This window comes from Priapulus caudatus, unplaced genomic scaffold, assembly GCF_000485595.1.
Source record: "Priapulus caudatus unplaced genomic scaffold, Priapulus_caudatus-5.0.1 Scaffold757, whole genome shotgun sequence".
Lineage (NCBI taxonomy): Eukaryota > Metazoa > Priapulida > Priapulimorpha > Priapulimorphida > Priapulidae > Priapulus > Priapulus caudatus.
Window position 1 is genome coordinate 61,746 of NW_014577818.1, and position 17,500 is coordinate 79,245.

At 48.1% G+C, this 17,500-nt stretch overlaps 2 protein-coding genes across 2 annotated transcripts in view; one reads left to right on the forward strand and one right to left on the reverse strand.

Annotated features, from left to right (window-relative positions):
* LOC106813341 (ATP-dependent DNA helicase Q4-like) overlaps positions 1-8,489 on the forward strand; it is a 13,584-nt gene extending 5,095 nt beyond the window's left edge. The window contains exons 2-4 of the mRNA XM_014817468.1: positions 2,044-2,184; positions 2,652-2,729; positions 3,300-8,489. Of these exons, the coding sequence (XP_014672954.1) occupies positions 3,341-8,200 (4,860 nt within the window). The 5' untranslated portion in view covers positions 2,044-2,184; positions 2,652-2,729; positions 3,300-3,340 and the 3' untranslated portion in view covers positions 8,201-8,489. The remainder of the gene's footprint in view (positions 1-2,043; positions 2,185-2,651; positions 2,730-3,299) is intronic.
* The window catches only part of LOC106813340 (lysosomal alpha-mannosidase-like), a 28,573-nt gene continuing 19,364 nt past the window's right edge, over positions 8,292-17,500 (reverse strand). Inside the window, exons 15-25 of the mRNA XM_014817467.1 lie at positions 16,996-17,122; positions 16,691-16,770; positions 15,019-15,234; positions 14,317-14,435; positions 13,734-13,835; positions 13,288-13,375; positions 12,989-13,075; positions 12,350-12,586; positions 11,627-11,776; positions 9,387-9,519; positions 8,292-8,958 (exon numbers count right to left, since the gene is read on the reverse strand). Of these exons, the coding sequence (XP_014672953.1) occupies positions 8,840-8,958; positions 9,387-9,519; positions 11,627-11,776; positions 12,350-12,586; positions 12,989-13,075; positions 13,288-13,375; positions 13,734-13,835; positions 14,317-14,435; positions 15,019-15,234; positions 16,691-16,770; positions 16,996-17,122 (1,458 nt within the window). The 3' untranslated portion in view covers positions 8,292-8,839. The remainder of the gene's footprint in view (positions 8,959-9,386; positions 9,520-11,626; positions 11,777-12,349; positions 12,587-12,988; positions 13,076-13,287; positions 13,376-13,733; positions 13,836-14,316; positions 14,436-15,018; positions 15,235-16,690; positions 16,771-16,995; positions 17,123-17,500) is intronic.

Below are 17,500 nucleotides of genomic sequence, written 5' to 3' on the forward strand. Positions count from 1 at the left end.
GGTGACGCGTCGCTAGCATGCCGTGCCCGCGAACTAATAAACTATCCATATAAACTCTGTGGCAGTTGGCGCTTCCCACAAGGGTACGTTCCGCCAGCTTACCCTGGGGACATAGACCTATCAGCGTCAGTAGGTCTGAGAGGCGTCTATGTCGCCCCAGGGTACTGCCGGAACGTACCCTGGTACTATCTTAAGTATGCCGGACCGTTACCTCGCTACTCCACTAAAGAGTCTAGAGAGTCGCCTACGCCTACTCCCTAAACCGCTAACCACTAACCCTAACCCTAACACTAACCTATTACCCTAACGCGCAACCCTAACGGTAAACGCACTATCGATAGTTTTACCAGGCGTACGTTCGGTATACCGCGACCGCGTACCCAGGGTACGTTCGCAGTACCCTGGGGGACATAGGATCCCTATGAGCGCCAGTAAGGCTGTACCACTGACACGTGATCACTGTCTACATGCACTTGGACATGAGTCAGTTAAAAAACTGAAAATAATATGAACGGCACATTTCACAAATACTACCGACCACTACATCTCAATTACAGCGTTTCCACTGTATGTGTCACTGTATACTTAACTTTCCTTCATAAAGAACTCACAGCCGAACGGCTCCGCCACTCGCCGCTGCGAGTGTCTGTGTCGCCATGATAATGATAATATATATAATAAAGATTTTATAAAATTGTATATATATATTTATCATTGGCCGACACACCACCTCGGCAGCGGCGAGCTGCGCGGAGCGTTCGGCGTTAGTTTTTATGAAGGAAAGTTGATATACAGTGACACAACAGTGGAACTGTAATTGAGATGTAGTGGGTACGGTAGTATTGCTCATAGGGCCTATGTCCCCCAGGGTACTGGCGGAACGTACCCTGGTAACTATTTGATATGGTTAGGGTTAGGGAGTAGGCGTAGGCGACTCCCTACATTCGTTAGTGGAGTAGGCGAGGTACGGTCCGGCATATTAGATAGTACCAACTTGGGTACGTTTTGGCAGTACCCTGGGGGACATAGACCCTCTCAGCGGTAGTATTTGTGAATGTGCGTTCATATTATTTTCAGTTTTTACTTACTCTGTCCCAAGTGCTTGTGGACACTGTCACTGAGTGTCACATTGTCACTGTGACTGTGTACTGCAGCCCAACCGCAGGGGTAGCAATTAACATTTGAACATGGGAGTCCAACGGACTCCCTGCTCTCAAAAAGAGGGAGTACGCAGTCAGAAGTTCAAGATATTAACAATAACACATGTATGCTTATTTTGAAGATTCATGCGGTTGCACGTCTGCCAAATTTTCTTTGGACATTTACTGAAAAAATATGGTAATTCCGGGAGGCAGTGCTCTGGAACGAACTAGTTAGCATGGCAGAATTTTCAGGGAGTCACACGGACTCCTGCATATGTCAAATCAGGGAGTCCAGCAGTAAATCAGGGAGTATTTGAGTCCGTACTTTCGTTAATTTCGTACCCTGCAACCGAATAGTAACCAAAACATGATATACACTATACAGTATACTATAGCTCTATCGGGACTATAGGCCCTTCGCTCCCGCTACAGCAGAGGCTACAGCCACAACTTAAATGATGTAGCGTACAGCCTAGACCGATAAATTGTCCAGAAATTTTTATAAACTGACACTATTCTATAATCTAGGGCCCAATATTCAATAATAGCCTAGCTTCCATAGACAAACGTGAATTTTGTGCATCCAGGTCCTCTTATTCTAAAGCATTTTTGACCATGTAACATTGAAATTCTAAGAAATATCGGTCAAAGCCTAGTTTAGTACCCCAGATTAGCTAAGCACATGCGAAAATATATTGTGGGAGTACCTAACTATCCTTGATCCGAAATATCGGCTAGCCCGTTACTAGCTGCTACTCACAACCTACCCTATTGACTACTGATTACCCTATAACCTCATAAAGAATATTATTCAAACTCAAAGTTAAAGGGAGTGTAACAAAGAAAGTAAGAGTTGGGGTTGGTCACTCTGATACTGATAGGCTATTACATTTTATTTCAGTTTGTTCAGAGGCAACAGGTTTTACGCCTATATGGAGAAATAATGCGAACGATCTGCAAAGTTAGTAATCCAGAACACCGACAGTATCTGTCTGAATGGGCGAGAGATGATTTTAAGCGCAACAAGCATCAGACTGATCAGGTAGGCCTAACTGTTGCAGAAGATAAGATATCACGCATTGTCATTGTTTTGAAAAGCTTAATTTGATACTTGGTCATACTGTACTCATTCAGTTTTCTTATTACTGTATGGTACACAATCGACCACCAGCCCACATGGCACTATATTGGCTAATAAAATCGCAACAATGTAAATGAAATCTAATGGTCTTAGTTTTGATATGATGTCCTAGCCGAAGTAATCTAGATCTAACCTGAGTACAAATACTGTTTAATTTATTATGAGTTTTATGGCAAAGTAATTAAACTTATAGGCCAACTGACATTTTAAGTACAGCACAACAAGCAACAAAATAACAAATCATATTATAAACATTTTATAATATAGATAATCTATGGAAAATTGTAAAGGCGCTGAGCTTACTGTTAGGAATTTGATTTGATATTCATTTCTGGTAAAGTCATACACTTGACAATGTCTTTTTACAGGAAACAATCAAAGCTTTGATGATTAATGCAAGAAAGCAGTTAAAAACTCTTCAGATTAGCCTACAGCTTGCGAAATAGGTATGAATCTGTTTATTATTTGACACGGCACCTTAGACTGAGCAAATGCATTTCTGGTGCATCCATATATTTTTTGCTATTCTTTTGTCTTCCAGGGTGCAAAGTTAACCTTTTTTGTCTGGTAGTAATACTAATAGGGACTACTAGATTTTGTAATCTGGTAGTGCATGAGCAATCCTGGTAGTTCCGAATTTTGGTAGGCCTACTCTGTGAGTTTTGCCAAAACGAGTCTGTCTACGTCATAGCATAAGCAACAAACATGACTGCGTCGATGTTATTGATCAGTGTGTGTGATGACGAATATTAGATTTAAGTTTATTCGATAATTTATGGTTTAATTTATTTAAAATTAAGTTATAACAATTTTGAGGAGAGAGAAATAATGAAAATTTTTAGTTTATCCGCCCATGTTAGTCAAAAATTTACAGTGATGCTGATTTTAAGTTGATGCTGACAGTCCAGTAGTCCACTGTACTAGTTGTTACTGCAATATACTCATTCGTTCATGAATCTGGTAATTACGGACTAACGAATGGCCGTTAATTTTTAACCATTTTTTGCATTTGATAGTTTCCTCGTTTTACAATCGGAATAAGAAACATCCCGTAACGATGGCTGAACTAAACGACCTCAAGAAATTACTGAAAAAATGGGAGTTGAAATTCTCAGCAGAGAATCAGAGAAAACCAGGAAAGGCGGACATACAGGCTGCTGACGCGAGTATCGGGGAGCTATTTCGGAGTTACACGGCGATGAAGAAGAAGCAGGCTCAGCAGGCAACTACATGTGATAGCAACATCCTACGATCTCCGCCTTCTGATGGCAACGAGAGCGAAATGCAGCTGGACGTCTCACAAACAAACAGCAGAGGAGCGGGCAAATTGAACTGCAGTGGTGGCGACAGAGCCGTACGTCCAGATGGAGATGGGGCAGAGAGGGTTTGTGATGGTTCGCCTACCAGCAGTGACGTCTGGGGCGCTTCTCTCAACAAGAGTGTCAGCGCTGAGCCGATACAATGCGCCGCACCCGTCACGAAGGAGAAGTCAGATTTTGCCTCCTCCATGGGCAAGAAATTACAGCAAAGGGCACTCACTGTGAATGGTGCGTTGACCGTAGCGGGAGGGCGACTCGGTCTACATTGCAAGAACAGAGGTGGTTCCACTCGTCAGTCGCTGGGGTCGTTAGAGGCGGCCGCTAACAATGCGAGCTCGCGTTCGGAAGCTGAGGCCGACGTCGGGGCGATGGCGAGTCTCTCCGCTTTCAAAAGCTTGCCGAAGTTCGTGATGAGGAAGCGTGCTTCGACCGGCAGCGGCCAATCGTATGATCCGACTGTGATGATGTCGCCGTTTCCGGTACGAAGGCCTTTGGCAGCACATCGACTCAACCAGTCTGCTACAGCGTGCACATCCCTACCGAAACATGCAGCTGACAGAATAGACGATCCTGCTTGTGATATGGCAACCCCTGGAGTTCGTTTTACGAGGAGTGAGAAGAGCGCAGTGGGTAGCAACCAGACTGCTGGGAAATGTAAAATGCACGATGCAGCTGAAGATGTAAGGGGTAGCAGATCCGGCTCTGAATTGAATAACGTGACTGGAAAGCAAGGCACTGTCACGTTGAAAAGGAATATGAAAAAGCTCGTCGGTTCTGAAAATTCAACGATTAATCTGGCAGGCTCAGACTGCGGTAGTCACTGTGATTTGTCGCAGAGATCTGCTGAGTGTTCTAGTGCATCTAACGACATCCATTCTGCTAGTGGTACCACTTCTACTGTCAAATTGTGTGCAGCCAACAAAGACTTGTTCGATTTCGACGAAGAAAGTTCAGAAGAGGAACGACCGGTGAAAAAACGTGTTGCTCGAAAGAGAGCGACGGTTGGTCAGAGGTGCACGGCTGCTGGCAAACAGCGAAAGACGCGTCTGTCTTCTCAGGCCAAGAAAGTCCTGGCTACAGATGAAGGAGACGGTGGCAGTCTACCGAGTGTAGACAAAGGCAAGGCGAAGGCACCGGCAAAGCGTGGGAGGAAACGGAAGGCCGTCAGTGTGGAGAAGGAGGAAGAGGAGCAGACGGGAAGCGGAGGTGAAGGCATCAGCGTTGAGACGGAGGGTGAGAAGAAGCCAATGTTGCATCTGTGGTCGGAGGCGGACACGTACGGAAACGTCGTCGGCGCGAAGAAGCGAAAATTCTCCAACGCGGCGACGAAAGTCGGTCCGGCCGCCGACAACAACTACGTGCGAATAAACCTGAAGAAGAAGCGCTACACGAGAAAGAGAGGAGCGGCGGGTCCCTCGTTCAAACGCAATGGCCAGTGGCGACACAAGCACCGGCCGGACACGGGCGAGACGACCGGCAAAAACCTCTGCTACCGGTGCGGACAGGAGGGCCACTGGGCGAGCAGCTGCTGGCAGTCGGGCGGGTTCAGCAGTGGAGCGCAGTATCTGACGGAGGGCAGCAGCCAGGCGGGAGAAGACTACGCGACCCTGCCGACGGAGGAGGAGGCTGCGAGAAAGGCGCTGGGGAGGAGCGACGGAGCGCTGCACGAGCTGAAGCTGGCCGCGCTCGCGTCGAACCCCGTCGACGACCTGCCGCCGCCGCCGCCGTCCGTCGAGCCGCTCTACGACTCGCCGCCCGCCAACGTCCCCGACGACGTCCTGGCTGCTCTGCGCAGGTTCGGCTACGAGTCGTTCAGGAAGGGACAGTGGGAGGCGGTCGCGCGGATCCTCGCGGGCGAGTCGACGCTGCTCGTGCTCTCGACGGGCTCGGGGAAGTCGCTGTGCTACCAGCTAGCAGCGTACCTGTACGCGCGGCGGCGCGGCAGCATCGCGATCGTCGTGTCGCCGCTCGTCGCGCTCATGGACGACCAGGTGACCGGCCTGCCCGCGTGCCTCAAGGCCGCCTGCCTGCACACGAACATGAGCAAGGCGCAGCGCGAGAAGACGGCGGCCGCCGTCACCGCCGGCAACGTGCACGTGCTGCTCGTCTCGCCCGAGGCGATCGTCTGCGGCTCGGGCGGCGGCGGCGCGGGGTGCCTGCCGGCGCGCATGCCTCCCGTCGCGTTCGCGTGCGTTGACGAGGCGCACTGCCTCTCGCAGTGGTCGCACAACTTCCGGCCGTCGTACCTGCGGCTGTGCACGGCGCTGCGCGAGCGCATGGGCGTGCGCTGCTTCCTCGGGCTCACGGCGACGGCCACGTTCGCGACGGCCAGCGACGTCGCCACGCACCTTGGCCTGCCCCGCGATGACTCGGCGATCGTGCGCGGCGCCGTCATCCCCGGCAACCTGCAGCTGAGCGTCTCGCGCGACGACAACCGCGAGGCGTCCCTCGTGAACCTGCTGAAGGGCGAGCGCTTCACGGCGTGCGACTCCCTCATCGTCTACTGCACGCGCCGCGACACGACCGAGCGCCTCGCCACGCTGCTGCGCGTCGCCCTAGGCGACGGTCGCCACGGCGACGGGGGGAAGCTGTCGCACGTCTGCGAGGCGTACCATGCGGGGATGTCGGCGGCACGGCGGCGCCGCGTGCAGAACGCCTTCATGTCGGGTGCGTTGCGCGTCGTCGCGGCGACGGTCGCGTTCGGCATGGGGCTGGACAAGGCCGACGTGCGCGCAATCATACACTACAACATGCCGAAGAGCTTCGAGAGCTACGTGCAGGAGATCGGGCGGGCGGGCCGCGACGGCCTCCCCGCGCACTGCCACCTGTTTCTCGGGCGGGAGGGCGGAGATCTCGCAGAGCTGCGGCGGCACGCCCACGCCAACGCGGCCGACCGCTTCGCGATCAAGAAGTTGGTGGGTCTCGCGCTGCCGCCGTGTAAGTGCAGGGAGCTGCAGGAGCGGCGGCGGCAGGCGGAGCACGAACTCGCGTTCGCCGACGATGGCGTCGACTACGCCAACCTGCCGATGGACGATGGGGCGGTGAGTGGCGAGGCGGCGAGGGAAGGAGAGGATGCGGGGGTGTCGGGGAATGCGGGCGGAGGCGGCGACGGATTGTGCGTGAGTGTATCTGGTGTTGACTACGCTAACCTGCCTATGGACGACGGGGTGACGAGTGGTGTGGTGACGAGGGAAGGAGAGGATGCGGGGGTCTCGGGGAATGCAGGCGGAGGCGGCTCGCGATTATGCGGGGGTGTGTCGGGAAATACGGAGAAGTTACGGACACAGGCAGGTGCAGATGGGTCACCCAGTTTCACCGACGATTCGAGTCGATGTGATGTGAAACAGGATTTGTCTCGGTCCATCTACTGTGAGACAGAGGCATCTCACGTTGTGCCCGAAAACTCTGCCGAGAATGGGGACGACGACGGAATCGAACCCGATTCCGCGGAAGCTTCTGCGCCTCATGCCCGGGACATGTCTGGAAACGGAACTTGTACGAACCCTTCTGAAAATCGTGACGACGTTCAATGCGGAAGTGAACCGGATTCTGCGGAGTTCAACTCGCCGGAATGTTTCCGGGTGCGAGCCGATTCGAAGTCACCAGAGGGTAAGGACGACAGCGAAGATGAACCCGATTCCGCGGAGATTCCGGAACATTCCCGGGAGAGGATCTGCCCGGGTCATCCGGTCGCGATTCCCATCGAGGCAGCGGTGGAGTCGCTCGACATGAAGGCTGAGTCAATCGAGACGCTGCTGTGTTACGTCTCGCTGCACCGTGCGCGCTGGCTGCGCATCCTGCAGCACACGTACGCCGCGTGCACGCTCACCTGCTACGGCGGCCCCGCGCAGCTCTGCGACGTCGCGCGACGCTGCCCACCCGTCGCTGTCGCCCTCGCGCGCTCCCGCCGCGCCGCCACCGCGCCGCCGACAAACAAGCTGTCGTTCCACTGGCTGGAGGTGGCGGCGAGCATGGGCTGGGACGCACGCGCGGTGCGGCGGGAGCTGCGAGCACTCGCGTGGCGCGAGACGCCCGCCGGCTGGACGAAGACGGGGGTCCTCGTCGAGTTCTCGGAGCTGGCGTTCCAGCTTCGTGCGCTGGGCGACCTGACGGACGACGAGCGCGACGCTGTGACAGACGACCTGTACGAGCGCACGCGGCTGCAGGAGTCCTCGCAGCTCTACCAGCTCGACCAGCTGTACGAGGCGCTGCGCGGGATCTGCAGTGCCACCTACGAGGCGGCGAGCGACGCCGTCGACACGGCGGGCAGCGACGAACTCAAGGCGAGCATCCACGTGTACTTCCAGAGCGCGTCGCGCGACCTCGGCCCCCTGGCGGCGTACGTGCCGCGCGCGCTGACGGAGGCAACACCTGGCGTGCAGGAGCAGGTGCAGGCGGACGTGGCGAGCCTCGTCGGCGTTCACTCGGACCGGCGCTTCACAGCGCGCGCCGTCGCGCGCATCTTCCACGGCGTCGACAGCCCCTGCTACCCGGCGAAAGTGTGGGGGCGCGCCCGCCGCTACTGGAGGCGCCACCTACACGTCGACTTCAACCTCATCCGCAAACTGGCGACGCCCATCCTTATCAAGTACAGGTGATGTGTCGACTCCGCTGGGTATCGCGTTTTTTTCCAGACGACAAATTCATTTAAGACGTGTTTCTATCGATGCGGCGTGATAAAAGCGTGTGTGTGTACTAACAGCTTTTTTATTCAATAATGTGACTAGTAGTACAAACCACAGAGATGTTGAATCATGTTACAGCACAGTAATGTAGTTTAGCGTTTTATCTCGATATCACTTTTTATCGAACCTTTATTAAACAATTCTAATGTTCAGTACACTGCTAACAAATAAACGTTGTACTATGCAATTTCAGATAAAAGTTTATCAATTTTTTTGAAAATATATTTCTGCTGAAAGTATATTGGCCTCATCTGAAAGCTTTGCTAATTTTACAATAATGATATCGATTTCTTCTCATATGACATCTACTTATAACAGTCTCTATATAACATGTGAGCGTATAAAGTATGCGTAGGAAATAAATTGCAGAATACAAAATCAAACATGGCCATCTTAATTAATGTTCAGTCACTTGCAGGTAATAATTGGGCAATCGGGTACATGTAAAGCAATATATAAATATATAGCAGCACCTGGTCACGGCTGCCTATGTTTAATGCATTATTCTATAGTATCGAATAGAAGCATTGATTGATTCGTGGGGGTAGTTGTCTACCACGGGTACACATGTGTTTCAGTGATCTCGTTCGCATCGCTCAGGGTGAGAACGAAGGTACGAATCTCCATCGGCTTGAGGGTCACGTCAAGGACATTCGCCGGCAACGCTTGCACTGCAATATGCAATAAAATACCAATGTTAACGGAAAGAACGCAAGTTAGAAATATTGAAAAGCATCTAGAAATGTGATGGAAATGCTTCCACTGAAATATGCAATAAACAATTATTTTTAATGGAAAGAACGTTAGGTTAAAATATTGAAAGGCATCTGGAGATGTGACTGTAGATAATTGAGTTTAAGAATAATCTGATCATATGTGTCAATAAAAAAACTTGAGATTTTGAAATAATTTCGTTTTAATAATTGTTTCGTTAAGATAGGCGCTGCTACCAAGTATTTTTTAAATCAAGTAATTAGAGTATGGGAACTTGAGTCTTCATTCAGTAATGTTAGCAGATTTTGACTAGATTGCTGATTACGAAAGTCAACAAAACAACAACTATACTATAATATATATATACATATATATGTATACATACTTGTCCAGTCTCGAGGGGTCCGATTGCTTTCATCAGCCAATTTCCATTGTAAGCGCGTCGACGCACTAAGAACCTTATTGCCAGCAAGAGTGTGTTCCTCAGCCGATACAACCTCAAAAGGACTAAACATGCTCTGCAATGTAGATGTCAGTACTGTCAGACAAGTCCTATGCAAGTACTCCACCTGTTCTACTAACTAACAGTTACTATACACGGTTACTAGCAGCCTGGGCTCTAGCTCTTATACTGCTGCAATGAAGCTAACAGAAGAATAACCTCCACCTACACTGCAACTTGTTGATTTCGGTAAAGGTTAGGTTGATGTAGCATAGGTAAAGCGTTTCCTAGGTATAACCTTTAATTGCCAGGTTGTGGTCACACATACCGTCAGGGCCGTAGTGGCCGCCACGGCAGCACGGCACTGTCGTAGTGGCCGCCACGGCACTGTCGTGGCACTATTTTGACAAAAAAAATTGTGCAGGGAACCAAGGAGCAACATATACCAAGGAGATGAAACCCCGGGGGGGGGGGGCACTCACCTCACATTATGGTAGGTATGTGCCACTGCGAAGTCAAAAATGGGGGGGGGGGCTCTGGAACTAACTCAGACCTGAAAATGGGGGTCTCTGGAACTAATGTTTGTTGAATGTGGTATGCTCTGGAACTGGCAACAAAACATGACCCGGAGAGAGATGAACGCACGCACACACATACACGTTGCATGCATGCCTTCACGGCCCGGCTTCAACGTATTCTGAACTACGATGCACTAGAACGGAAATATTAAAAACTATATTATATTTCATAATTATGTACTGATAGTAGGCCTATATACAATTTTGTAAACAATGTTTTATTAGTTACCATACTCATAATATATATTTTAGATACTTTAGTCAAAATATCAGCTTTAGCTACATTCCTCTTTGAAATTGACATTTTAAAATGATCAGAATTGGTTGCTTTCAACATAGCCTGAAAATGCATGAAATGCCATTTCCAGGCTCTAAATAAAATAAAAAAATTGGGTTAGTACCCCAAGACCCCCCGCATCTGATTCGCGATCGCGGCGTTACCCATGCGTGCCTGCTGCACACACCATAACCGCCACTCTTGATATTATACTGGGTGATCCTACATTTTTCTGCAGTAGCACATTTTGGGAGGCCACTACGGCCCTGTATGTCAAGCTAGGAAAATGCATGTGAGGACATGCAGAGAGACACGCGAGACACTATTGAGACATGGTTAATTACCTGCAGAGACGAGTAAGACACTATCGCGGCAGAATTGAGTACATACAGAGACACTGGTAAGAAGACGCTATCATGACATAGTTGAGTACGTGAAGAGACACCAGTAAGACACTACCAAGAGACATTTGATTACCTGCAGAGAAACTAGCAAGACACTACTCAGTACTGAGGTACAATTGAGTACATACAGAGACACTGGTAAGACGCTAATGAGGCACAAGTGAGTACCTGCGGAGACACGAGTAAGACACAGTAAAATAATGTCATTCTTGGAACGAGTTACAGCCATTTTACAGGAGATGTATGTCACGTTCCATTTCTGTAATAATACATTAGGAGAGTATGAATAGCGATGACGGATTTGTAGATAAATATCCAGTATTTATTGTCTGTAAAATCTTAAATTTTTCCCCATTTTCTTCCTGAAAGTAGGGGGGATGAAAGCCACCCCACCTCAATAAGTGTGGGGGTATATACCCCCATCCCCCCGCTATCTACGTCCCTGTCAGATGAACTCAAATTTGACTTTTGATATGCATACAAATATTCATAATCATAATCTTTGTTAGCAGTACTCTACAGGTGCCGCGGAACGATTTTTGAAGTGGGGGTGCTCAATTTGGTACGCTCGACAGTGGACAATGCAGGTTTTCGAGGAGGGTGGTAAGAAACAGGCGTGGGTGGGTATGCGGGTCCTCCCCCAGAAAATTTTGAATCCCCCATTTTCCTCCTGAAAATAGGGGGGATGATTGTACACGCCATTTCCCCCACGTCAATAAGTGGGGGGGGATGCATCCCCCCATCCCCCCCCCCGCTATCTACGCCCCTGTTAGACACTATTGCGGCACAATTGAGTATACTACCAAGGCATAGTTGAGTACGTGAAGAGACACCAGTAAGACACTACCAAGAGACATTTGATTGCCAACAGAGACACTAGTAAGACACGGAGTAGTACATACGGAGAACACGTGAGATGCGTACCTGAAGAGACACGGTGACAGGCTGGGACAGCTGCGCATCCTCTCCCTTCTCGTAGATGTGTTCGAGCCTCAGCAGTACGCTCATGCCTCGCCACTGCTCCAGCGTCAGGATGTGAACGTTGGCTGGCAGGGCTTCAGTTAGACCGGTCCACTGCGTGCACGCGCGTAATACGTGATTACGCACACTCGTGGCACATGTTAGAATGAATGTAGCAGGTGCGTACATGCTTACTACCACTGGCAGGGAAACTCAGGATGATAAGACTAGCCACATACGCTGTTACACTTGCTCGTAGAGCGAGTTAGGATGAAGACGGTAAGAATATATCCTACTATAATGTGCTATTGCTCGAATTAGTCGAATCGATTTGAAAGTTAGCAGGGTCGAATTTTGTGGTATTTTTTATTAGCTGATAATAGTAAATGCAGATCGGACCTGCTAACTGTTTCCCTTCAAATAAAATCTAAACAAAATGCAGCACGTACACCTGCAGTTCAGTTATCTATGGCGCACATGGGCTTATTCAATGATGCTCGTGGTTAGGGAAATCGTTAGGTTTAATTTCGGTTTAATTTCGGGATTTTTTTTAAGGTTTAATTTAGGTTTAGGTTTAATTTACGTGATGTATACTATTTGTCATAATTTCCTCTAAACCTTTTTCGCCTCATAATCAAAAAGCTGTCCAGTATATTAGGCGAGTGTCTAGAGAGACGGGAGACGTACGTTGGTTTTGTAGTTCTGTGCCCACGTCTGCTGCGACATGTCACTGGCGGTGAACGACATCCACGGTGCCATCTGCGTGCGCAGAGCCAGCTCCCTGTACGCATGCGCCGACCGCTCGCCGGACTCCAGGATGACGTAGTGCTTGCCGCGGGCCACCAGACCGAGTCCGTCCGACCCGGTCTCGTTGAGGGGTTCTCCCACGCCCCAGTGGTCATCCTCAAGGAGACGCCGGTGCACCTGTATGACAGAGCTGATATGTGTAACGCATATTTTCATGGTAACAAAAATGGTGACAATTTGTCGTTATTAACCACCGATGTCAAATATGCCATACGTCTCCTAGGGTCAATTCCGATTTGGGACTCTTTGGGACTTTGACGATTACACGAATTATCAACATTACCACCCTATCTGTAACCCCAAACCTAGCCATAACTCCCCAACCCTAACACCGAATAATGGTCCTAACATAATCATAAGCCCAATATAACAATCCAGAGTCCTGGGCTAGGATTGAACCATCCACCTATAATATATACATACATATAGTAACGTCATATACCACTCATAGTCGCTACTATATTCATTTATCAAGACAGAAACGCCAAATAACTGTCGTGTACCAACACCCAGCCTCACCAGAATTTCTATGGATCCATCAGCAATGCTGCCGCCACCTTGAGCTCTGTCGTTAAGGACAGTGAACTGCGCGACATTACTCTCATCCTGCAAGGACAAATCAAAGCGAAATTAATTCGGAAGTTACTGCCATAGTTTTCATTCTATGGAAAAGCATTAGTTTATTGCAGGAAATAGATTGCGAAGGGGTAGGGTAACACATGAAGGTCATGAAAGCTGGATATGCGGGCCCCTGAGATTTACGGCATGATGCCTTTTGTTAGTTTGTTAGTTTATTCTGATGCATTACGTTTACTAGCCTTGATAAAGATCTTGCTGGTGATTGGATAGTAGTTACCCGCCACGGGTTCTGTCTTGTTCAGGGTCCACGTCGGCCGTTGGTCCCGCCTATCAAACAATTGAACCTCCATTTACCCAACATGTGTTTGATGCACTGATCTATATATGAATAGGGTTTATATATGAGGTTTACATGTAGATGAGTGATCCAATGACGCCTTGAACTCGCTGGGCGCTTTAGGTTAGGGATGTAGTTAGATTGAGGTTACCAATCGGTTATGCTTGTGGTTGGTGTTGGGCCAGTGGGGGTTAGGGTTGCAGTGAGGGCAATAGTTTGGCTTACGGACAGCGTTATAATTGGGGGTAAATTCCGACAATAGGGCCTACCCAGGGAGGCACATAGAACTTTTCAGCTAAGAGAACCGTTGCGATCGTACGCGAGTGTACCCGTGTTATGTATACGTACGTGCGTTGCAACATCTCTCTTCCGTTCGAGTCCGTGTAGAACACCCCGTTGGACTGAATCTTGGTGTCGAATCGCGTGACGATCTCCTTTCCTATGTTGTCGCTGTGCAAACGTTCGCAATGAATGTATAATGACACGAAATGTTTTCGCGCAGTATCATAGATTTCGATTTTAGCTCGTGAGCGTTTTATATAGTTGTATCGCTAACTTCATAACTTCATGGCATCGAATAACGAGCAAGTAGAATCTACTCGAAGTACTGCAGTAGATAGATATGCGCCATATAGATCTTGGACAGGCTTCCATTTCACGCAGGCTAGTATACACTCGGCACATAATACGACATTAACCAGGACTGATATATGCAATCCAATATACTATGGCATAACACTTATAATATACGTTTGTGTGTGCGTGTGTGCGCGCGTGTGTGTAGGTGCTAGTTATTATTAATATTATTTATACGTTCATAAAACGAACAACGCAATGATTTTCGCCAAACTACGCTCGTAAAAATGAAAAATTGACAAGTAGGTCAACAAGAATGATCAATCCAGGTTCGGTTTTTTGTACCAATACTTACCCTACAGGAATTGGCCCAACGGTCCACTCAAATTCGGCCCATTTATGACCTTTGTAGAGTCGGACTACTTGGCTCAGCCATGGAGTGAATTGCTGACGTACCTCCTGGACCAGTCTGCCCTATGAATTAAAAGTGGATTGTAAGCGCTTCTGATTGCGTTCAATCCTATTGTTATCACCTAATCCGTAACTCTAACCTATCATGTTCTTAAGCTAATCAGTAAATTTCGGGGTCCTGACATAGGGTTGAACGTCCGATTATTGGAACATTCGTTCACTCCGTGGCTTCTTTAAGACTTACCGCGTAAAAGATCTAATAAAAAACTCAAGTAGACCTTTTTACAATAGCTGCTATTACAATCTCTTTCTCTCTCTCTCCTCTCTCTCTCTACTCATCTCTCTCTCTCTCATCTCTCTCTCTCTGCTCTCTTTCTCCTCTCTCCCTCTCTCTCTCTCTCTCTCTCTCTCTCTCTCTCTCTCTCTCTCTCTCTCTCTCTCTCTCTCTCTCTCTCTCTCTCTCTCCTCTCTCTCTCTCTCTCTCTCTCTCTCTCTCTATTATATATATATATATTCTAGATATAAATACATACTGATAGGGGAATATATGGGCAGCTATTACAAGAACAGCTAACGTATACACGAGTGCACAGATAAGGGTTACATAGGAACCTATTACGATAGCTTCTAATATATAAGCGAGTACCCGGATGAGGGTCACATTGACGGAGTCTCCTAGGTGAATGGGTGTTGTTCCGTTTGGTCGGAAGATGTAGGCGCCAGACGCCTGCTTTGTGGCGTTGTCCCACCGACTGCCCTCGTACCAGTAGAATGACTGCTGCACAGACTGTGTCAGCCTGCTGTCCAGGTTTGTCATGCTCGTTAGCAGGTTCGTCTGTCCGCTAAACGTCAGGCTCACGTGCTGAAACACGCAGATGTGTAACGAATACGTTAGCTGAGCTCACGTGCGGGAAAAGTTGCATACGAGGAAAGTTACGCAGCTCACGAGCTGAAAATAATAATCTCCATTATATAACACTCCATCTTAATTATAAATAACCGAGATGCGGAAACATATGTGAGTTGCGACGTGATGCTGCGAGCAACGTTTTTATCAAGCACACGCCCAGTTCCACGTTGAACGTATATGAACGGCCGAAAAACTGTTAAGAGAATATTCGTCGCATTTCTTATATACGTTCAATGTTGGGCCAGGCTGGCAAACAGCCCGTGTGCATGATAAAATCCGAGGTATAGTATTCACTTTTCTCGCAGCATCACGCCCTGGGTTCCCCGTTATGCCGATATTAATGTACACGAAGATGGCGCTCGTGCGTCGGTTACCGTTGACTGTCAAGAGAATTTTCTTCGGCCGTTCTTATGCGTTCAAAGTGGAGCCGGGCAGGCTGACAGGCTGACAGCACGTGTGCTTGGTAAAATCCGACTATAATATTCACTTTGCTCGCAGCATAACGCACTGTGTTCTCCGCTAAGCCTATATTTATGTACAGGTGGATGGTGCTCGTGCGTCGGTCACCGTTGACTGCCAAGATAATTATTTTCTTCGGCCATTTTTATGCGTTCAAAGCAGAGTCAGGCGTGCCGACAGCACGTGTACTTGGTAAAATCCTATCTATAATATTCACTTTGCTTGCAGCATCACGGAGTATCCCTCAGCATCCCTCTCATGGGGGATATACATCTTCCCTTGATCCCTTAATGTTTATGCATTTTCTCACTTGTTCCCCATTAATAAAATAACTTGTTCCCTAAAATGTTTTACCTTGTGTTCCCGCGATCCCGAAAATTATTTTCCAGTTCCCTTAATCCCAAAAAATAATTACCACTGTTCCCCATATTTGTTTGGTACAGTAGAACCTCGCTAAAGAAGGAAGGAGGACGGCTGAAGTAAAAAAGAACCTATAATTGTGGACCCTAATGGTCCCTACAGCACACTATCTTGGAATGACCCTGAAATACCTCAAAATTTATTGTAAAGTCTCAGAAAATTTTGAAAAAATCACAAAGATGGAAAATCAGAGTTCCCTTGTTCCCCAAAATCTAATCAGCAGTTTCCTGAAAGTTAATGCTCCTGTTCCCTAAAACCCCTGGGAGGGGCTCAGTTGCCTTCGTAAGACATCAGTTGCCTTGGTGAGATCGTTATTTAATTGGGCTGCATCGTTTGCTACTTCATCTATTAGTTATATTGGGCATTATATATGGGGGGAGAGTAAGTACGCCGTGACGTCTGCACAGGTGATGTCGTCGCATGTAATTACAGTTAATATCTATACCGTGTTAATAACAAGTACTACCTATGCCTCGTTAATTACAGGTAATGCCTATACTTTCCTAATTACAGGTGACTATATACGTACCTCATTCTTAATGATGATATCGGCTGCCGTCTGCTCGTCCTCACTGATTGTCGTTGCCGGGAACAAATATCGCCATATACCTGTCATAAAACAACACAAGCGATATCTATAACTATGATAATATAATATAGTATAATACAATATAATATAATATAAAGCTATCAAACGCAATCATCATGGCACTGTATGTCAGACTACTGGCGGATCTAGGAACGTTTTTTTTCACTTGTCTTCTAGTATTTACTCCGGAAAGGGAACACGGCCCTGATTCCCTCCTTCCTATATACGGCAGCGGTGTTTGTTACCTGACTGATGCTGAACGAAGAACGTCTGGAATCCTAACGGCGGCAGCTGAACAGGGAAAACGAGCTCGAAGAGGGCGCCACTGTGTCTCTCTGGAATCGCTTGAGTCTCCGTCGAAACGCTCACAGTCTGCCGGAAAGAACACCCCAGTTATACTTCCGGTATTATAGCATGTAATAATATGGAATGACTACTATGTCCATATTACCGATTTCATTCATTATCATCAAGAATTAGTATGGGTTTTTTATGAATCTCATAAGAATGCAGCTCATGGAAGCTACTTGCATTCGAGTGAGTTCACACACGTGTCAACACCCGGGTCGTCGTCTATAACAACTGTTAAGTTTTAATTCTTATATTGGCATCTTTTGTTTTATTACTAGTTCTTTATATCACTATTCTTTATCAGTTTGATATTCATTTTTTGTCATGTTGGCCCCATTCGCTGGAACATAGCGCATCGGTAACTGTGTTGCTATGGTTTCTATAACAGCTATCCCCCAG